This window comes from Bos taurus, chromosome 29, assembly GCF_002263795.3.
Source record: "Bos taurus isolate L1 Dominette 01449 registration number 42190680 breed Hereford chromosome 29, ARS-UCD2.0, whole genome shotgun sequence".
In the NCBI taxonomy this organism is placed as follows: domain Eukaryota; kingdom Metazoa; phylum Chordata; class Mammalia; order Artiodactyla; family Bovidae; genus Bos; species Bos taurus.
The window spans coordinates 22,490,705-22,513,697 of NC_037356.1; the positions used below are offsets into that span (position 1 = coordinate 22,490,705).

The following is a 22,993-nucleotide window of genomic DNA, read 5'->3' on the forward strand; positions in this document are numbered from 1 at the left end:
TTTCCTAAATGCTTGGCGCAAAATAGAAACTTTTTATTTCTAGAAATGATTATCCCCATTAAAATGCCCAGCGATATTAAACTTCTGCCGACTATGGATTTATTTTCCAGAAATTAAATGCAAAAATCCCATATCCTGTCTTTAAAATATAAAAACTCAAAATTGTTATTAAAATTGTTTAAAAATGTATTTTCATGCTTGATTATTTTCAGTTGACTTTTCACCTGTCTCAAGACTGAAATCCACATGCTCTTATGTGCAAACTCCAGAACATTTTGGAGGTTTCCTTTAGGGCTGAGAGGAACTAGATACAAGGGAGTGTATGAAGCAAGCTTCCTGGACCTAGTGGTAAATGGTACCCGTCCCAAAGGCCAATGTCTTTCCCGTTCTGGGAGTGTGAATGTTAAACCTGTGCAGAAAAGGTGAAAGCAGAGAGAGAAAATGACACAGGAGTTTTGGGCTTATGGGTAGGTTTCTGTATACTGGAAAACTACTGTTGTTTCTGTATATCCATCTTACTTTATTTCTTATGCTCAATAAAAATGAGACTGAGGCTATTTACAACATCAAGGATAAAGAGAGCCAGAGCTACATAATGCTAAAGGAGTTTCAAAAGTGTTTATATGAGTTATACATCCAACTACTCCATTCAGCTCTTTGGAAGAATTCCTTCAAATTGTTGTCCATGAACCAGATGCATTAGAATTCCCTGGAGTGTTTATTAAAAATGCAGACTTCTTACTCCAGACTTTCCAAAACAGAATGTGCTAAGAGTGAAGCCTGGAAATTGGTTGTAATAAGCAGTCCAGGTGATAATTTTGCATGTGCATCCTAAGGTTTGCAAATATATATATATATATAGTTTTTAAACAGGTTCATCTAATATGTGTCTTCTTTTCTAATACTTATTTTGAAAGAATGATGCATGACATTTATTTTATATCTTTCAATCATCAGTTTCTTTCTGCCTATTTGAAAACATTGCTATCTCTAGATAAACTGGAGAGAGATTAATTTTATCTTTTTTTAGTTTAGGGTTTCTCAGCCTCCACACTGTTGATATTTTGAGATGAACAAAATTCTTTATTGTGGGATGTAGTCCTGTGCATTGTATGATGATGTAAACAGCACGCCAACCTTTATGCACTAGATGCCCGTAGCACAACCAAAAATGTCCCCAGAAATCACAAACTATCCCTTGGGGGACAAAATCATCTGCCAGTAAAGCTGAATCAATCATGAACTATTTGTTACTCAATTCATATTGTAGTCAGAACTAAATTTAATAAGTGATTATTCAACTGGTAAGACATCATGCTTATACTTCACATACCAAAAATCTAGCAACACAATGACATGACATTATTAATACACCCATTTTCTAGATGAAGAAACTAAGCCTGAAGTAAGTGATATCACTTGCCCAAGTTGTTAAGCAGCTCTAAGTAGAGGAATCTTGTTTCAAATCTAGTCCATATAATTCCAAGGTCAGTGGGTTTTGTTGCTGGGATTTACATCTAATTGTGCACATAATATGTAGTCAGTAATGTGTTTCAGAATTAAAACTGAAAATTTAAATACTCATTTTTCACAAAGTTACTTGAAATCACACTATTCCTGAGATTAAAAATGTCAGTAGATTACTTTCAATGTTTACTTTCCATTCTTACCCTGAATAGTTGTTTCTAATTATATAATCTGTGACATTTCCAAATGCTTCCTAGTTTTAAGTTTCTTAATTTGTTTAGCCATCCTTTTTATTATTAGTGGTCATTGCATTATAAAAATGGATTGACTTTTTCCAACTACTTAAGAATATAATTCATAAAACATTTCAGAATCCAGTTTTTTCTAATTTTATGAAAATGATATCTAAATCAATATCCAAGTAATTAAAATAATGATCATAGAAATTCTTGGCCAATATGGAAGGTCTTTACATTTTTCTTAATGTACTACAGATAGTCAAAATTGAAACAGCCACTTCATTCAACATTGATTTATGCTTTCACACTCCAAACCTCTATGAGACTATATTTAGGGTACTATGTTGAGGAGGAAACGGGAGCCAAATTTACAGAGCACTTGCTATACTCTCTCCACCTACATTAATTCATTTAATCCTCACAACAACTCTGAGTTACACTTTCATTTTACAAATCAGAGACTAGAGACAGACTGTGTAAGAGACAAAAAGCAAGCAATAGACCTGATATCTGAATTCCAAACTCTCTGACATGGAAATCTGTAAATCTCTGCTCTTTTATCTACAAGATGCAACTTGTTGTTATTGCTGTTTAGTGGCTAAATCATGTCTGACTCTGTGACCCCATGGCCTGCAGCCCACCCGGCTCCTCTGTCCTTGAGATTTCCCAGGCAAGAATACTGGCGTGCATTACCATTTCCTTCTCCAGGGGAATCTTCCCAACCCAAGGATCAAATCTGCATCTCCTGCATTGGCAGGTAGATTCTTTACTGCTGACCCACCAGGGGAGCCCACGTGATGCAACTAGGCACCTAGAAAAAGACAAGGATGCTCTATGTGTAGTAGAAGAGCAAAAGAAAGACAACTAGCCAAAAACAACATACACTAAAGGCCATAACCAGAGTGCAAATGGAAAGCAAAGGAGGGAAAAGTCCATTCCAGCTGGCGTGACAAGGAAACAAGTCCTTCAGGAGGAACCTTTAAAGTTGGGCTTTGGAAGATTAGTATGAAAAAGGATGAAGAAATTCCAAAGAGGAAATGAATCAGCAAAGTTTCAAAACATGGAAGAGATTGCATTACATATCCGAAACAAAGGCAGAATTGAAAACGGCTGAACACAGTGATACCCATGAGTAGGAGAACATCAGGAGTGAGATGAACGGGGAAATTGTAAGGAGGGTTTAAGCAGGTGTAGATACAACAGGGAAGGCAAGAGAAGAAATCATAAGTCCATGGCATCTTGGAGATGATAGCGTTTAGGGTGACCCCAGAGGGAATGCAATTATGCCCCTAAAGTTAAGTAAACATGAAAAGCTTACTGAAATTGAGGGGGTAGGAAGTGATGAAGTCAGGGAGTCAGAAGGTGAGAAGCATACATGTAAGTTCAGATAAGAGGAAGGCTTGCAGGGGAGTAAAGCGGTCAAAGTCACTAAAGTGGGAGAGGGAAAAAAGATGAAATCAATATTGTACAGAAATTTTGATAAGATTCTAGCTCTGTTGGTTAATAACTACGTGACTGGAAAGCTACTTAACCTCATTTGGCTTCTGATTTCTTGTCTATAAAAAGGAATGCAATGGTCTAGATCATGTTTACCAGGGCCAGACATCTGAGATTCAAAGTCCGTTCCTGTCGCTTACTACTTGAGTGATCTTGAACAGTGTACTCTACTGTCTATGCTTCATTCCTCATCTATAAAACAGGGATATTTATAGAACCTATGATTTATTACCAGTTAAGGACCCAGAAGAATGTCTGACATACCCTAAGCATTTAAAAGGTGTTAGGAGTTGGTCAATGATTGTATTAGTCTATCACGCTTCATAGGATTGTTGTGAGGCTAAAAGAAACAATATACCTAAAAGGCTTAGACTGGTGCCTGGTGCATAAAAATAAATCCGTAAATGTGAGTCAGTCAGGGAGAAATAATCACAGCCAATGGTATTGTGCTAGTTGTGTGCCAGTCACTGTTCCAGATTCTCATTTTAAACTAAAAACTATATTGGAGGGCTACTACTACCATTCTTATTTCATGGATAAAATAACCAAGTCCCGGTGAGTTAAATAAGTTGCTGAAGTCACATAGACACTTTAAGTGGAGAACTGTGTCTTATAATGACTCAAGTCTGGTTGTAGATTCTAAATACTTAACCCTGAAGCTATATTGTACTTTAATAGGGGCAGAACGAATACTAGCCCTAACAGTGCCAGCAGCAGCAGATAAAATAACAAAAACTCTGAAAGACCAAAATGTTATTGAAAGATGAGTGGTCACAGCAGTGGGGAGTGAGAGAAGAATTCTATTCCGTCCCTCCTATGGTTTGTCTGCTTATTTATTTTGTGTAGTTGACTTACAACATTATACTAGCTTCAGGTGTACAACACAGTGATTAAATATTTTTATAGATTAAAATTCATGCAAAGTCATTATAAACCAATACCCATATTTCCTGTGATGTGTTTTACATCCTTGTAACATTTAATGTATACCTAGTAGTTCAAAGTAGTTAAATAGAGAGCTCATTTGAGGAGGGTTTTGTCCTTTTATGAACAAAATCTAAGCTTCAGAAAAGAAGTCGAAGAAATAGGAAAACTGAGTATGGAAAAAAAAAGCTCTGGAATGTAACATAGTTTAGCACTATGATTTCCAGAGTTCCTCATGTATGAACATCACCTTAAGGAGCATGTTCAAACACAGAGGGCTGGGCCAGAACTTCTGATTTCCTAGCTTGGTATGGTGCCTGAGAGTTTGTATTTCTAACAAGTACCCTGGTGGTGTTGATGTTGCTTTTCCTGATATGAGAATAACTGATTTAGCAGTATTATGCTGGATATTCCCTCCAGCCTTCACAAACGAGACAGATCTGGGGCAAGGGAAAGGCCCAGAGAGAACGGAGCTTGTCATAGCTGAAATAAGAGCCTTGCCTTTTATTGTAGAGGGGAGCAGCAAGGGTGAAGTGGAAACACCCGCTTAAAAGGACAATCTCCTTTATAAAATATAGATTATAAGTAGATCATTCAGTCAAGGCCAAAAGAGAAGGTCCTCTGACCTGGTTTTGATTGTCCTCATTAACCAAATTGGGGGCTTCCCTGAAAGCTCAGTTGGTAAAGAATCCGCCTGCAATGCAGGAGTCCCCAGTTCAATTCCCGAGTCAGGAAGATCCTCTGGAGAAAGGATAGACTACTACTCCAGTATTCCTGGGCTTCCCTTTTGGCTCAGCTGGTAAAGAATCACCTGCAGTGCAGGAGACCTGGTTTGATCCCTGGGTTGGGAAGAACCCCTGGAGAAGGGAATGGTACCCACTCCAGTATTCTGGCCTAGAGAATTCCATGGTCTCTATAGTCCATGGGGTCGCAAAGAGTCGGATATGACAGCAATTTTCACTTCAGTTCATTAACCAAACTGATTGAGTGGCTGCCATATTTTCCTTTGGGACATATAAACTGTAGAACATAACATTAGCTAAGAATACACATTCTATGGTTACACTGTATGAATTCAACTTCCAACTCTAATTTCTTACTAGATCTGATCTTGTGCAGTTGTTACTACTTGAATTCTCTAAGCCTTACCTTCTCCATTTGTTAAATGGAGATAATGTATCTTTATACTTTAAGGGATTATCGTGAAGATTAAATGAATCAATTATGAAAGGAGACAGTATCTGGTTAACAGTAAGTGGTTTATAATATCAGCTATCATGATATAGGAACTCCCTAACATTCAACAGAGTTCTCCAGAGAACTGTTATTATCTGTCTTTTTCCTCCAGAATGTTTTTGTTCTAATTAATAATGCTATTTCTGTGACCATGGATTCAAAGTTGTCCTGTGTCATCCTGAAATTCTAGAAGCTTAAAGTGCCTGAATCTTAGCTCTCATTCTGAGGGCACACAGTATGGACTGAAATACATCAGTCCGTCAATCTGTGCCTCAATAGTCTATTTAAAATATCTGACAGGAAACAAGCAAACAAAAATTGACAGTCTTCTTCAGATCAGTTTGTTGTCTTGGTATCTCCTACACACTTGCCTTCAATACCTACCCACCATACACACACACATGCACACTTTTCTTTTCCAACTGTCTCTCTGAGATATTTCTAAAGCACTGTAGATCACTTTCAAAAGACTTACCCCAAGATCCTCCATATTATTTGTGTCTCTTGGACAACACAGTCTAGATCTTTTATTTCTTCAAATTCCTAGATGGTAGCAGAATACTTTGCATGTGGCATGTGCTTAAGAAATAACCACCAGCTCCTTTTGTATAAAGATTTTAAATCCAGGGAAGTGATATCTTCCCTTCCCTACATGTAGGTGATAACAGGTCTTTCTTTCTTGAGCCTTCTTTATCCCAATAGCCTTTAAGATCAATTGACCATTTATTTGTTCCTGAGTCTTTGATGGGCACAAACTACTGTTCTGGGTATTCTAATAATCCTAGAAAGCTGAGTTACTCCCTAGAATAACTGTAGGATAGTAGTTCTGGACTAATAGAATTGAGACTATTCCTGTGGATAAATCTGCACTTGAAATAGCAAATGCATGGCCCAGTCTGGCCTCATCCTTAAATATTCCAAACAACATTGTGGGATATACTACAATCAACTGCCATTACACTTTCTATTCAGCACATCTTCATCAGCTTCTGAAATGACTCTCTTTAAGCTCTACTTTCAAAATCAAATTAGGTGGTAATGTTTCAGAGGTGATATACTGTCCTCCTAAAGAATTTCTCCATTTACCAGTGCTTAATGGAGTTGTGCTTGTTGTATTATGCTTAACAGTCATCATTTTTGTTTGGCTTGATGTTACCGAAACAAACAAATATAAGCATGAACATAAGAAGTTGAAGAAATAATAAATAGATTATGTATTAAGAAACATTTACCACTTGTGTGTGTTTTATTTCCCTAGCACTAGTCTCGACTTTGACACACAACTGCATTTGAAAATAATACCCACCATCATCTGTTTTTCAAGTTTATCCTCTGATCAAAAGACTTCTCTTCCTTTTACCAGGTAGTGATCTTTGGGAAAGTTACTCTGCTATTCTGTTCAGTTCTCTGATCAGGAACACAATGTCTTTGAATATATAAGAATGCCTGCCTTATAGAGTTGCTGTAAGGAAGAATGATGATATATAAAAAGTTTAGTGATATGCATATTTATTAATTTAATTCTAATTGCAGTTGCATCTGCCTCCTGAAATGGAGAACTAAGAAAATTATGAAGACAATTTATATTTCATATCTGCTCTCTTCCCACCCCCAATACAAATGTACTGTTTGTACTGTTTAGGGAAAAGAAGAGATTTTATACCTGAATGATCTACCTCACATTGATTGAAAAGCTCTTCTGATATTCATTCACCCCCTCTCCACTTTACATGATTAGACTGTCTCTTCTGTGTTGCTATGCAATAGAGCTGGCTTTCTATTTTCCCCCATTTTAATATAAGAGCTAGATTTCTGGATTCATTTTAACTATGGGTTAGGAGAAGGTTGTACTCTACAGTATCATATGAGTTAAACAGCCATGCTACTGCTTGACTTCAGGAGCTCAAAGGAAATATTTATTTTTCAGGTTCAATTTTTATAACACTTTCGTCTTTTGAAATTCCACTGTAGCTTTCTGCAGGTGGGTTTTCAATGTCTCATCATAGGTTAAATGTTAAACTGTAAACTGTAAATACTAATGTATTTCATCTGATAATATTTTAATGAATTGATGATTATAGAATATACATTTAAGATATTATTCAATATAATTAACCAATTACACATTTGTAAAATTAATCCAATTTCTGATCCATAGCCTGAGTTTTCCATTTGTTTTGTTTTATGCTTTATAATCCATTTCAATTAAGAAACTCATGTAAGGTCTGATGACAGCTTCTTCCAAATAAAGGTGAATAATGTGAAGAAAAATAAATATTATATTTTACATAAAAATATTTTGTAGAAATAAATTTCCCCAAATAAACATATTTTAATTTTAAAATAACTTGCTTAATTTTCTGACTTGTAAATGTACATTATCAATAATATCAGACAATATTTATATCAGTATATGTAATATCAGGCAGTATATTTATATTAGTATTATATATAAAAACAAGCAATCAATGCAAATTCTAGCAAATTATACTAATTTTTTAGCAATGAACTAAACTAAAATATTGCTTTATCTGAAAAATAGTCAATATATGTAATCATTAATTAGATAAATATTGATGAACTTGAAGTTCCAAGTAGTAAGAGGACTTCAGCTAAAATTATATTTATTCTGTTTAAAGCCTTTGTCCTTATAGTTGGCAACTAAGGTGTTACCTAAAAAAAATCCACTCCTGGTGTAAATTTTGGTTGAGGGAAAAAACAAAGAAATATGCAAAAGTAAATATAAAAAAAAAATCTTAACTTTTCTATGCCTGAAGAACAGGATTAGAAACTAATTCATGCTCTAAATGTATCAAAGAGCATCATTACAATATCTGTGAAATGAAATAACAGCCATTTGCTTATTAAGATTGCTTTTCAAAATGATGAACTACTTGAAAGCTACTTAAAATTGTTTTCCTCATGATTTCCTTTGCAGTAAATGACATATTAAGATGAATTTGATTTGCTTATTTTCAAGTTAAAACCTCATTTTACTTGTTTCTCCTCTGTTATACACACACGTACACACACACACACACACACACCCTCCAGTGTTCTTAAAGTGATTATATGTAAAAGAATACAATCACTTCATACCGTAAGACAAAAAAAGAGGAAAGGTGTGTGTGTCTGTGTGTGTGTGTCTGTGTAAGTGTGAGTGAGAGAGAGAGGATGCTCTATATTACAAACAGATTACCAGAACTGAGAAACATACAGTATCCCTGATACAGAAACATCTGAAAAAGCAAATGCAGTTGCTGAAAACCAGCATCACAACCTGCCTGATGATTAACATTCAGCGTGACCCAGAGTGAGTTCGCTGTGAAATTCCCAGTCGTCATCTTTTTTTCTATGACCCATAGTCACAAACAACCTCACATATCAAGCCCACCTGATAAGTATTTTCCTGGAAGAGGTGACAGGAACACTGGTGACTTGTCATTTCTACAGATGATATCTATTTTCCTGGAATCAATCAATCAGTTTCCATTTGGGCAGGGGCTTGTCACTTAACAAGGATCTAGTGTTTCTCACCCCAGGTGGGGCACTAATCCTCTTGGAGAGGATCTGTAGGAATAGACTGAGCCAGGCTGTTTAATGGATTTAATCTAATCAAATCAGGGCTTGGGTGCCTCCCTTTGTCACATCTGATGCTCCCATTCCCAAATTAAAAAAGGAATACACAAGCACAAGCCAGCCCTCTGGGTCCCTTGGTACCTCATTATGTTGTAAAAATGACTTCATCACTCATGACAGAGAAATTAGACAGCCCCAACAGTGGCATATGGCAGCGGGAGAATCATTCTACCAGCTGCCCACCTGACTCTCCTCCTTCAAAATCATGTCCCTCCCCCCAGAGGCTGCTTCTGCACTGCAGTAGTAGAATGTGGCAGCCGCAGTGGAAACCAGACCTAGTAAGGGCGGGAGGAGAGGAGACTGGAAGGCGAGAGAAGCCCGTGTCAGCAAACCACGTGCAAACCCTTAGGGACCCCTCCTCCCCAATACATCTATTCATCTCCTGGAAAGGGTATTTCTTTTGTCAGAAGAAAAGAAGGCCTTTTCTGCATTGCCCCAGATACCAAACCTATAGAGCCCACAATGGGGAAATGGCTAGATGTTTGATAGGCAGCCAGATGACTGAAATAGAGATAGTCACCTCTGGCCCTAAAGGACTGGATCACTATGAACCAGTTCCCTCATAGCAAGATGGTGGTATTTTGCAGCAGGCTTTATAGTCACAGTCTGAATTATTTTCTCACCAAAAGGAATTTGTAGATGCTTCTCACTGGAAGAGTTAAGAAACTCCTGCATGCAATCAGTGTTGCAATGGCTAAGTAAGTGTAGAAAACAAAAGATGATAGACAGGTGAGAGACAGAGAGAGTTAGGTGATGAGACTTAAGAATCTATTTCCAATGCTTATTATAATAAATATCTTCATTATTTTATTTTTGTGAAAGAAAATGACAGAATAGTACCAGTAACATTATTTATTTCTGGGCTTGAAGTATGAAGGCATTGTGTTTAAAGTATCTTTGTTCCTCTTTCTGAAAATCATTCTCACAAAAGGAGTTTTCATAATCAGGCAAGCCAGAATATTTACCTAAAGTATATCAAATTCCACTTTTATAAATGTAAATGCACATTAGTAAACAGTTCTATAATCCATACATTAGAATTTGTTAATTTTTAAGTATTAATCCTCTCTTCTTTATAGCAGTAGTACAAATTGAGCTGTATCAATTAGAGTTGCAAGCAAGAACCTCTTTCTTCTAGACAAAGGGTCTAAACTATCCCAGTCATGCTCAAATCTCTACAATCTTCTAGAAGCTCAAACTGCCAAAGGGCTGGGTCAGTAGAAAAACTTCCAAATACCATGGCTTTTTCCTCCAGAAAAATCACACTATTTGTCTAAGTCATTATTACGTATTTGCCTTTTGCAGGGAAAAGAACAGAATCACTGTGTTATGGCTAAATCATTTGGGAGCCAGTACACACACACACAGATATAGTATGTTTCTCCTGCCACAGAAATCTAAGAATCCCTGGGGCTTGCTAAAGGCTTCTCTCTCTAATTCATGGATTTCTGTCCTGGATTTAGGGTATGATAGATTATAGGCACTCATTCAGAGAGTAGAGGGCTCAACCTGCTACTGAAAGTGAATATTGCAATAAACCATATAATATCAGGCAGAGATGTCAACTTTCAATGCAGAGAGAGGTTGCAGTCATGTATTACTGGACATCTGAGTTTTAGTCACAATCTCTTTGTGACTTTGAACAAGTCACCACCTCCCTGATTTTCTATTTCCTTTCCCAATGAGAGGATCAAATGAGTTGAACCCTCAGTTCAGTTCAGTCACTCAGTCGTGTCTGACTCTCTGCGACCCAATGGACTACAGCACGCCAGGCCTCCCTGTCCATCACCAACTTCCAGAGCGTACTCAAACTCATGTCCATCGCGTCGGTGAAGGCATCCAACTATCTCATCCTCTGTCATCCCTTTCTCCTCCTGCCTGTAATCTTTCCCAGCATCCGGGACTTTTCAAATGAGAGTTCTTTGAATCAGGTGGCCAAAGTATTGGAGCTTCAGCTTCAGCATCAGTCCTTCCAATGAATATTCAGGACTGATTTCCTTTAGGATGGATTGGTTAGATCTCTTTGCAGTCCAAAGGACTTTCAAGAGTCTTCTCCAACACCATAATTCAAAAGCATTAATTCTTTGGTGCTCAGCTTTCTTTATAGTCCAACTCTCACATTGATACATGACTACTGGAAAGACCATAGCTTTGACTAGATGGACCTTTGTCGGTAAAGTGATGTCTCTGCTTTTTAATATGCTGTCTAGGTCTGTCATAGCTTTTCTTCCAAGGAGCAAGTGTCTTTTAATTTCATGGCTGAAGTCACCATCTGCTGTGATTTTGGAGCCCCCCAAAATAAAGTCTCTCACAGTTTCCATTGTTTCCCTATCTAGTTGCCATGAAGTGATAGGACTGGATGCCATGCTCTTAGTTTTCTGAATGTTGAGTTTTAAGCCAACTTTTTCGCTCTCCTCTTTCACTTTCATCAAGAGGCTCTTTAGTTCTTCTTCACTTGCTGTTCTTTCTGTTACCAGGAGTTCACTATATGCTACAGATACATGTGATGGTCAGTTTGTTATCTGAATAAAGAACTGTTTTCTCTTTAGCAAAAGTCAAGTTAGAAACCCAAGAATACCTGAAAAGATAAAATGTTCCACTAGGAACTGAACTCTCTTTGAATAAAGGATAGGGGTATGGGAAATAATCTTTAATTTTTATCAGAGAAGTCTAACCTCAAACTTTTATGGATTTATCTAAGCACATTTATAATGCCTGGCTAGAATTCAAAGGTTCCATATACCGAAATTCTATAATCCCTATACTGTTGGCTAAATGTGTTTTTTAAGACAGCTGTTTACAAGCCTTTACATGAGACTTATGGCACTTTCAGCAAACAATAATTTTAACTATGAATAATATGTATGGGAAAATAATTTTAAAGGCAGAAATCTGATATGAGAAAAGAGCTATTTTTTTACCACAAGAGAAATAATCTTTTTGCATTACTAATTCTTAAGGCAAATTTAAACACAAGTGATACTGAATGATCAGGGCTTTTTTCTTTCATTTTTTTTCAGAATATAAAATGCTATTAGAAATAAGTAACAGTCAACAATTATTAAGTACCAGGCATGCTTAATAATTTTACACATATTCTCTTATTTAGGCATCATGATAGTCCCAGCAGGTAAATAGTTTAACTAACTCCTTTTACAGAAATACAAACCGAGGCTCAGAGAGTTTAAATAATGTTTCATGCCATTCGGTTATTAAGTAGTACATTCAGGAGTCTGAACACAACCCTATTGGCTTTAAAATCTATAGTTAAAGTGTGAAACACTTTGTTGAGATGTTATTTCATTTACTCAACAAGTATCTATCATAAGCCAGGCACTCTTTGAGATGCTAGAGATATAGTGGTGTTAATACATGACAAAATTACTTGCACTCATGGAGCTTACATTTTATTGTAGAAAAGCAGTTATTTCTTAGTTATAGATCACTAAGAAAAATACTGGTATGATAGCTGGCAGTGGTGCTACATAAAAAATTAAAGCAGAGTTGGGAAATCGGGAGGACAGGAGCAGAAGAGGGAATGTTTTTAAATAGAGCTTAAGTAATATTTCCACCTAGACAGAGGCAAGAATAGTCTCTGTGAATACAACATCATCCACTAAAAACATAATGTTGACCAAACTTTCTTTGATAAATCTGACCTTCTTTGGTTATGCCTTTGCAAAAATTTTGTTGTTTCTTCCACTAAGTCATTGACCACGCTCCTCATCACTCTCTAAATACAAGATAAAGATCGTTTTTAGTAATTTCACATTTGTAAGTATCTGAGTTACCATGAGCCCTATGGTCTTATTGTTTAAAGACAAAATTAATTTGCCCCCAATACTTTGTAATCACTGTATTAAATATGTTCTCATCTAAAAACATTACAGATTTTATAAGAAATCTTCCTTTGATTCCCCACTTTAAAACCCTCTGTAGAGGGAGTTGATGAAATTCTTCTGTCCAGGTTGTGCAATAGCTGTTTGAGGAAAGGTAAAGAAAATAATGATTCAGGAGCTTTCCTGGAGACTCAGTTTCCTTCCCCCCACAACTCCCCTACCTCTTCTTCTCAATGAGCAGAAAAGCAAGAACTGAGAATTGGACCAGGAAAAAAAAAAAAAAAAAACAAGAAATCTGTATTCTGACCAAGAGTGGGGCTGTTTTTGCTTAATTCATAAAATGGAGAAGCCAAATCATTGCTGTTTGTTTTTCATTGAGAAATCTGCCAGGAGGTGTAACCAGAAGCACTTCTCTCTAGGGGAGCTGTCTCCACATGCGTCAGTTCCTCTACTCCAGTTCCACCCACAACAGTGATGGCAAACACTTCCAAAGAGAGCTTTTTGTACACCAAGAGGGAAAGGACTCTGTCCCCAGCATCCCACTCAAGGGAAAGCTTGTTCTATTATTAAATGATCTGTAGGGAAGGCAGAATGGGTGCACAATGCTTGTAGGTGGAAAATGGGTCTTGGTATGCTGCTTTTGCTGTTTTGAAAATGGAAACATACATCTTTCAAGCCAATTCTAAAAATTTCTAAAACTTCATGTTAAAAAAAGTCTTCTAAGATAAAATTCTATGTAGCATGTACAGGAGTAATGGACATTTACCAACTAGTCAATGAAAGTGTCTCTGGGTGATTAAGTTATGTATGATTTTTATTGTCCTTTCTTTTTAGTATACTTTTCCTATTTGATATGTAACACTTTTATAATCAGAAAAGGAAATGTTTTTAAACCTGTTTTCACAAGAGGTTTCCAGTGTATATTTCTCATTGTATGCTTTTAATAATATTTTTAAAAATATTAAAAATAAAGCAGATAATCAAAATCTTAAAAAGTGAGCAGGTTCACATTCTTATCTGTTCACAATATTTTACAAAAAATTTTGACTGTTTTCTCTGCCTTGGAGAACACAAAACATTGTATACGAAAATATTGTTCCTCTCTCCTAAATATCTACTTAAAGATACTGTGGTTTTGGATCCAAATAAAAATTCTAAACTTCAGGACATTTTCTCTTGAGGAAAATCTTCAAATAAATTAGAACCTGAGTCAGCATCAGTCTTTTCTTTACTAGACATGACACAAGTGATAGCAATGAGCTTGCATTTTTTTTAAACCTAGAAAAACCTGTTTACTGACCTCCCAGTGTTAGAAAGAGTGAAAGCTAAAGCATCCTGATGTTTTTTCCTGGCAGGAAAATGTTAGCATTTTAACATTTGGCAAGCTGAAGGTTTTGACTCTGAAAAAAAACTTAAAGGCATAGTCATTATATTTTTATTTCACCTTTTATTGAGTTTCCTTTCCTTTTTTTTTTTTTTTTTGGTGAATTTATGCATGGCTTTCCACTGAAGTGAAAAATATTTTACATATGTATGTTTGGGGTATCTTTCTGGGAAATTTATTTTGTTTTGGAAAATATTTTTAGGAAAAAATTATTGGCACTGCATTAGGGATATAAAAGTCAAAATGTAACATATTTATTGCCAGTGATATTTAAGAAAATATTCCTTTAAATTTTTCTGCCTTATGTCAATTTTTAAAATTTATCCCATCCATAAAATAGGGTTCTCTACAAAGTTAATAATTTTCAGTTTAAACTCATATCATTTTTAAAAGTATATATTTTTTTATCCTGTTGAGCCTGAGTATTAGCCATCACAATGTTAGGGTAAAGACAGTATTCAAGAGGCATTATTTCTAGTCTATTGCTCTCTCCTCTTAACATTTTGAGAACAAAAATCCTCACCCTAGGGGCATTAAGCTGAAAATAAATTCCCAAGAATCTCTCCCTAGGTCTTGGAGATGACTGAGAAATTTGGGGCAGGAAAACACCTCTCCTGGATGGGACCGTAGGTGACAAAAGCCAGGGAAGGGGCTTGGGAGATGTCACTGAGGGATGCGAGACCAGTGTAGGGAAGCAGAGAGGAGATCAAGACTAGAGAGGTGCCCAGTTCTAGATTACTTCCCAGGAAAACTTAACCTTTGGTGGGGAGAGAGAGAGGTGAAGTCCTAGGTATAGGCTCTGAAACATGACCCCAAATCTTTATTTGGGGTCTCTATGCAGCGAATGGGCTTCCCTGTTGGCTCGGAGGGTAAAGAATCTGCCTGCAATATGAGAGACCCGGATTCGATCCCTGATTGGGAAGATCCCCTGGAGAAGGGCATGGCAACCCACTCCAGTATTCTTGCCTGGGAAATGCCATGGATGGAGAAGCCTAGCGGGCTATCCCCCACGGAGTTGCAAGAGTCCGACAAGACTTGGCGACTAAACCACCAACCGCTATGCAGCAATACCAGCAAAGGCAGGAGCATCTGTTCTTTCTCAGCTTAACACTTAGATTTAAGGAGTACTTAGTTTTATTTATCATAATGAACACAATGAAGCAAATGAAGCTGATTCTCACCGTCGGAGGGCCAGGCTATGCTCCTTGACACCCCCACCCCATCAGTCGTTTTGCCTCGCATTTCAGGGTGCCTCTGCAGGTGCCGGCAGGGGCACTCTTGAGGGCTGGCGCTAGGACCCCGGCCGCCGTCACCACCGCAGCCAGGCTGGAGGGCGCTGGACGCAGCTGAGCGCCTTCCCCACCCCGCCCCTACTCCGCCGAGCTCATTAACAGGTGGAATCGCACCCGGGGCGCCTGAAATCCCGCCTGGCTCCATAGAAACAAATCCGGCAGACCCAGAGCACCATCTGGGCGGGCTTTCGATGCGCCCTGCCAGGAGGTCAGCATCACACGGAGCCGTGGTACCCGAGGGATGAGAGGAGAGGCGCGCAATGACGCCCCCACCCTCTGTGCACCGGGCGGCACTGTCTCAGCTGCCCGGCTCCCCGGCAGGCCTCAGCACCTACCAGGCCTCGGGGCACGTCGACCATTTCACCAGAAGCCGGTTACACCCGCGCTGGGAGGGGGCGGCGGTAACCTGCACCCACATCCTTGAGGGCGCCTTATTCTGGAAGGAGGCACCATGTTCCAGCCCCGATAGTGGATTCCAGGGGACTAGGAGACCTCGTCCGGGAGTTACCCAGTCTCGCGGAGCTCTCGCCCCGGCCCCAGCTTCCGCTACCCCTCGGGGGGTATAAATCCCACCTCTCTGCGCCCCCGTCGGGCCCCGGAGCTTTACCTGTTGGCTGCCAGCCGAGAAGCGATGTAGCCGCCTGGAATCTGTGTGATGATATAGCCCCAAAAGAAAGAACCGTGGATCATCCCTACGGTTTCCGGGTCCCAGTTGAATTTGGCTTTCTATGGAGTAGGGAAAAAAGAAACAAGTGGAGGGAGACCGTTTAGTCAGGGCTTTGGGCTGGAAATTCACGATCAGTAGTTCTCTGCGTAACGGCCCTCACCGCCCGAGATACTCCCTGACTTCTGGTCGTGGGGATGGCTTAATGTTCGTTTCCTAACAAAATTAAATCTATACCTTCTTACAGAGAAGAAACGCCTCTTTTCACTGAAAAACGTGCTCGTTTGAAATGGATTCATAGCGAATCTGGGCGCCTTGATTTTGCTCCCCGACAACTGTCTGGCAGGTCGGATCCCCTCTATGAACGACGACCCGGCAGGGCTTGAATTTGGGAAATGACTCTCCACGAGGAGATTCTGTTCGCTGGCGGGGGACAGAGACATCTGACGGGGGTCCATGTAGCCCAGGCCGACCTATTCGGCTGCAGCGGTGGAATCGCTGGGAGAATGGAACCCAACTGGGAAAAAGCTAGGGAAGAGGGGGTGGGGAGCTTGGGATGAAACGCGCGGAAGTCGGAAGAGCTAGTGGGAAGGATGGTGGTCCCTGTAAAGTGGGGATGGGCCTGGGCCAGAAAGATTTGGAAAAGCCCAGGGAAACCGGGGAAATCAGTGGAGACGGAGGTGGCGCTCAGGGGTAGTCTGAAGAGCAGGAGAGGGGTGTGTCTGAAGGTCCGAGCCTAACTCCGCCCTCGCCAGCGTGGCTTGCCATCCAAGGTGAACCTTACAGTAAACCAGGGCTAACTATCCGCACAAGGAAAGGTGAAAAGGTCCTTATTCGGCGTGGGAAACTGGAGACCCTGTTTCTGCCCCTTTGAATAAAATTCTGAAACCAAACGCCCTTCGCAGGATCTCCAAGAATAAGCCAGGGCCCATCAGCACTCACAGTATCCCATCCACAGCCCATCCCGAATTTATCATCCCAACCCCCAGCCCTTGCTCTGCCAGACTTAAATTCTCTCAGGTCTCTTTACAGGAAGTCTCCGGACCCGCGGCTTTCTGTGACCTTGACTTTGACCTCCCGCCACCCTCTCTCTAGGCACCACTCAACGCACATTGTAAGATTACTGGCGGGCGGGACTGGATTCCCGGTGACCCTGAGCCTATCAAGCTCTTCTTTGTCCGCCAGTCAGGGCGGCTCCTAAAGACCTCTCGGCTAAAACTGCCCATATGTGTGCACAGTTGCTTTGATTTGTTTTTCGGTTTTGTTTCATTGTGGTGATTAAGAATGTTGGTCGAGAATTGTAGGGAGTTGGAGAAATAATAACTGATCTGCTGCTCTATTCCTCCGGGTAAAAGAAAAATAGTTCGATTTAGATTTTGCGGACGGTATTAAGGATCAACTCTTTGTATGAAATCTCTATCCTCAAAAAGCTATTGAGCTTTTTCCACTTTACTATTTTCCACTTTGCTGGGGAGAAAAAGAAGGCCCAGAGAACAGAAGCGGCGTGCTCCAACGTAAACAGGGATCGATAACATTGCCGCGGCCCCATCTAGAAGGGCAGGGCTAGAGGGGCCTTGAAGGGGCAACCACGCCCTCCGCATTCGGCGGGGAGAGCGAGGCTCAAACAGGTGAAGTGGGTCTGCGACACCACCGGGCCAGCCGTCGCGTACCTCCTTGATCACCTTGCCCCCGCGGTGGATGGTGCTGTTGTTGACCATGTCCACGATGGCCACGCCCAGGTTGCAGCGGATGCCGAAGGAGATGCAGAAGCCCAGGCCGCTCATGATGGCGATGATGTAGCGACGCGGCAGGCCAAAGCACGTGCAGTCGCACAGCGGCGCCTTCTTCTCAGGCACCTCCAGGGGCTTGCCATCCTCCGTCAGCTCGATGGTCTCCCCGGCGTCCTGCTTCTTCTCCAGCACCCTGCGCGGCACAGCGTGGGGAGGCAAGGACGCTGGGGGTTAGGCACCCCATCCCACCCCCCCTACGCCGGGACCATTCCCAGTTCCCGGAACCCGTCATATCTGGGGGAGGAGGGCCCGGACCGCCTTCCCCACCCTCAGGAATTAGGGAGCTGGGGTCACACCAGACTTCAGGGACTCCCAAGCTCCCTCCCTGCGGCCGCATCTCTTCAACTTTCAATATTTTATCTTCTCTGGCAGCCAATCCCCCTTCCCTCGGGGATTCACCCCACAGTGCCTTGATTCACATCCATCGCCTGGGCCTGACTTTCCTGTGGGGTCTGCAGTTTGGAAAAGAAGAGTGACCCGAACGGTGCCTTCTCAGCACCTGTGTAGACGCCTCCCAACTGCAGCGCTCTACCCGAGTCGCTTTCATACAGCCTCCAGTCTCCCGAGGGCTGCTCCGCGGCGGCGGGCCCAGGCACACTCCTGCACCCGCGTACCCCTTCCTTTCCTGCTAAGTTAAACCCCCCGGACGGAGGACGCCGGGATACCGTCCCGGCTGAGCCCGGGAGCCCCCGGGGACCAAGGCCTGTCCCGTCCAGTGTCCACGGGGAGGTCTGCGAACGCTCCGTGAGTGTCATGCCCTCTCCCTTCCCGTTCCTCTAACCCCAGGATGCCAGTTCAACGTTTACTCTCCTGTGACACAGCTTACTCTTTTCCCTCTTTTTACTCGAGTTTGAAACAAAGGCCTCCGCCGCATATGGCCGACACCAAAGCTTCCTACTGCCAGAACATGAATAATTAATTATTCACAATCTTGCGTCATTACTATCTCAGTTACAAACACCAAAAATGTCCTGGGCCCATTTCCAAAGACAATGCGACTCCCAGATACACGAAAGCGCCCCCAAATCAACTCCAGGAAGATGTCCCACATCAAGGTAGAAGACACCAGATTTATGTTTCTGTTTGTGTTTTTTTTTTTTTTAACTTGTTTAGTGTTTCACAAGATTTCACCCCTCTGATTCAATCGCTCTGGGCTTTGTCCTTGGGGGAAGGGGAAAGTAGAGTGATGGAATGGTTTAACTAGAAGCTGAGAGTGCTGTTCTGGTCCACAGTATATCCGTGAAATTTCTATTAAAAAGAAGAGGAATGTGAAGGGTAACACATCGTGAACCTTTGAGATGGATATTTAAACAAAGAACCTCTCCGTTTACAATTTGCAGATATTTTCCAATCCACCATGTATCTTGCCACACAGAATCATTTTCATACACATGGAGAAAGCAAAATAGATCAATTTCAAGAATACCTAGCTTAGGAGACAGCTGTTAAGCAATTTGAGGCTACCAGGAAAAAAAATCAGACTTGCAAATTCTACAAAATATAAACTGGGGAATAGATCATAAAGCTAACTGTAGCTATGTTAGTACTTATTCCTAAAGTCTAATTCCAGCATTAGAGCATATGGCAATGTATTTATTTTGGGAGAGTAAAGTTTCATTAATGAAATTTTTTTTCACATTGGCTTCATATGCTCATATATGCAAAGTTAAACTCTGCACCTGAACTCCCCACTGATGGCAGTTGGGCTGGGAAAGAATAGCTCTTTCCAGGGCATCTGTGGAACTGCAGGGCCCTTGCAGTATTTACTGCCGCATAGGTGCATGATGGTGCCTACAAGAAGCCCACCAGAGCTGGAGAGATTGGGAAAACTGGGACGTGCATTGGTCATTTTCTTTACATTTCCTATACATTTCCAAAGGCTTCAATTTATCAAGTTTGAAGATTAGCACTCTCTTAGAATCGTTTCTCCTTTTGTTTCTGCCCTTTCTTCTTGATTTTGCTCCTATTATTAATAAAAGGTGCATTTGTTACATATTCTTGAACAGATTTAAAGTTATAAAATTTACAGAATAGTACAGTGACTACAGAGAGGATTTAAATTTTTAAATCATTTCTAATACTTCCAAAGTCATTTGGCTGATTATTATTATGGCTCTTCTTAAAAGCACTGTGATATTTCCCACACAAGAAATAGACATCTAAGAGAGATCAAATAATTAAAAATGCACATACATTGTTTCAGATTTAAAAAGAGGAACTGCTTCTGCTATCAATTATTGATATATTTTGATTATTCCTTCAGTACAGAAGGAAGATTTCACTGGGGGATTCTCCACTCAAGTGGTTTTGAAACTAAGACCCAGCTTTCTTTCTGCCACTACTCTTCAGAATTTTATTAATTTTTTAGGTGGTGTGTTCTTTATTCCTTTTTCTGCATTAAAGGAATTTAATTTGGTGTCACTATAAGCAACAAAAGAAAGGCTCTTTGAACAGGTGCAGGTCATTTCTCAATTGTAAAAAGGATAAATCCTCAGTAGGAAAGGACAAGAATCTGCAGGTACCAAAGCAAAAATCACACACACACACACACAAACAGCAGACAGGTTAATTTAGTGCAACATTCCTGAATTAATAAGTAGGTTTCCAGAGCAGCCTCACTTCAGCAATGAGCAAAAAGAAAGATTTTCTGATCGTATTACAATCTCTAAGCAACCGGGGTTTAAGGAAATAGCTCTGCAGATTTTTTTTCCTGCTGAGTCCCAGGCAAACATAGGTTTGCTTTCCCTTACCTGTAGATCTGGCCGAGGGATTTTCCAGCAAAATTCTTTAGCCCCTCTTTTCCTGGGGTCAAAATCCTTTGTTTTACCGACTCCATTCTTGCAAAGCTTGGTGTCGGCTCTTGCCAGATTTACATAGAGATCGCTATGAAAGGCGAGAGTTGCGCATATTGTCTTAATCGCTTAAGGTAGTTGTAGGTTTTTTTTTTTTCCCTCCTCAGCAGAATGGTATCGGTGTGCCTCTTGCTAGAGTGCGAGTGAGAGAGGGGAGGGAGAGTGAGAACGAGAATACAACAGAATAGCTGCATGCAACCCACGGGTTTCCTAATAGGAGAGTTGGTAGACACAATCAGAAAGTCTCATTGGAAGGGGAGGATCCGGTGGCAAAGGGCGCACGCAGTGCCATGGTATTTGAGCGGGTGCAGATGAATCCTTGTCCTGGAAGTCAGTCCACTCGAAAACAATATAAGTCCTCGGTTTTAAAAGCCTTGTTGCTGACAAACCCTCGGCCTCTCTAACGCGGGTGGAAATATCACAGAACCCTTGTGTAAGGACGAAGTCAAAAGAATAGTACTTTTTAAAATGGTACCTTTGCTGTAAGGAGCAGAGCACTTCCGAAACTCATGGGAGCATCTTAGGTCTCAGGTGAGCGATGCTGCTGTTAGTTTTTCCTTCTTGCCCATGATCTCCTCTCATCACGCCAGCGCAAACTGTGCTCTGCGGTAGAGTCGAATTAAGATGGAGAAAGCTTGCTGCTCTTTGAGGACGTGAGTAAATAACAGATACACTGTTCTGATTTGGGCAGCGTCAGGGAAGATTTTTTTCAGCACCGCTGACAGCGCCCGTCTGGGCGCTTCTTGGCAAAATGGTTCAGCACCACGGACAGAGTAAGTCTTCGGAAAAGGGGCGGTTTCTTTTGGCTAGTCAGGTTGCCAACTTTCTAGGGGAACTGGAAGGATGGCCCTGACCAAGGACCATACTGGGGATTCAGGAATGGATGCTATGGAAACCAAGTGAGAAGATGTCATCATCGCCAGGGTTTGCAGGGAGAATGGTGCATTTAGCTCTGCAAGGGAGAAGGATTTTATTAAAAATTGACAAGTTACTTCTAGTTTGCTACATTTTGCCCAGCATGCTGATGCCAACTCTGACTGTTTCGGGGAAGGACGATTACAACATATTTTACTTCTGTTTGTGGAATTTGGGGCACCTGGGCTCCCTTTAATATAAATTATATGTATACAAACTGCATAATTATATTGTTCATGTATTTTGTTTTAACCCCTGATAGGTAAGAGGGGGGAAAAAAAGGTAGAAAGGAAGAAAGAGAAGGAGGAAGCAAGAAAGAGGAATAATAGAGACAGAAGAAGGCAGAGAGAGGGGGAGAGAGAGGGTAGAGAAATATTTTTTTTTTTTTAAAAAGAATAGTTGTTCCTCAGTGATCCTGGTTAAATAAAAGACAAGCAGTTTAATATAAATTCCTTGGAATTGTATGCTTCTTCACTTTTAACTAATTTTCAGCACACACACTACAAAAATATCAATATATTGAGGACATTTGTGGCTATACCTTGTGCTTTTTAACAAATTATTGCTGATTATATTTTCAATATTTATTTTAAATTAATTATAATCTTTTCAAATATAAATTTTTTATCTTGTAACATCTTCTTCTAAAGCAGAATTACAGAGACATTCATGAAAGACATTTGCTCTCAGGTATGTAAGTATGGCACCAATGAATCTATTTCATTAAGCAAAGTGAGGAAACTATGCAAGATTAATGTTAATTATTAATGCATTTGACATGAATCACAAACTTCTTAGATGTAATTCAAGCAAATAGTTACAAAACAGATTGTCCTTGAACTATATTCTCAAAGTCAAAATCCTTGAATTTCCTTTAAACCAACAGGGGGAGTAGATTTTTCTTAGGGATTTTGGTACCAAATCTCAGAAATATGGATCTAAATACAGAATCATGTAAGAATATTCCCCAAATAGGCCAAATAATACAATGAATATGCATGTACTGAATGGATAGTGGAAACATTTCAAAAGTAGCTGAAGCCATCTGCTATTATTAAATTTAACATTTATCAAATTATATTTTATTAAGAATTATAATAAAGAAAAGGATACTGGGGGCATCTTTCTCTTATTTTGATGTGCGCATATATATATATATACACACATCAAAATAAGTATACTTATTGTATACCGAACAAGATTTTCCTAAAACTCTGAAATGCCTCAAAACAGTATCCATCCCCAAAGGTGATCA

General features: G+C 40.2%; 1 protein-coding gene across 2 annotated transcripts in view; it reads right to left on the minus strand.

Annotated features, from left to right (window-relative positions):
• Positions 1-21,708, minus strand: part of SLC17A6 (solute carrier family 17 member 6) — a 41,415-nt gene extending 19,707 nt beyond the window's left edge. Inside the window, exons 1-4 of one of the 2 annotated variants that reach the window (XM_024986943.2) lie at positions 21,299-21,708; positions 20,722-20,955; positions 17,852-18,104; positions 16,125-16,243 (exon numbers count right to left, since the gene is read on the minus strand). In XM_024986943.2, the coding sequence (XP_024842711.1) occupies positions 16,125-16,243; positions 17,852-18,104; positions 20,722-20,807 (458 nt within the window). In that variant the 5' untranslated portion in view covers positions 20,808-20,955; positions 21,299-21,708. Of the gene's footprint in view, positions 1-16,124; positions 16,244-17,851; positions 18,105-20,721; positions 20,956-21,298 lie in introns of those variants that run through there. The other variant, NM_001103110.1, reaches the window with a different exon arrangement.
• Between the last annotated feature and the right edge of the window lie 1,285 nt (positions 21,709-22,993).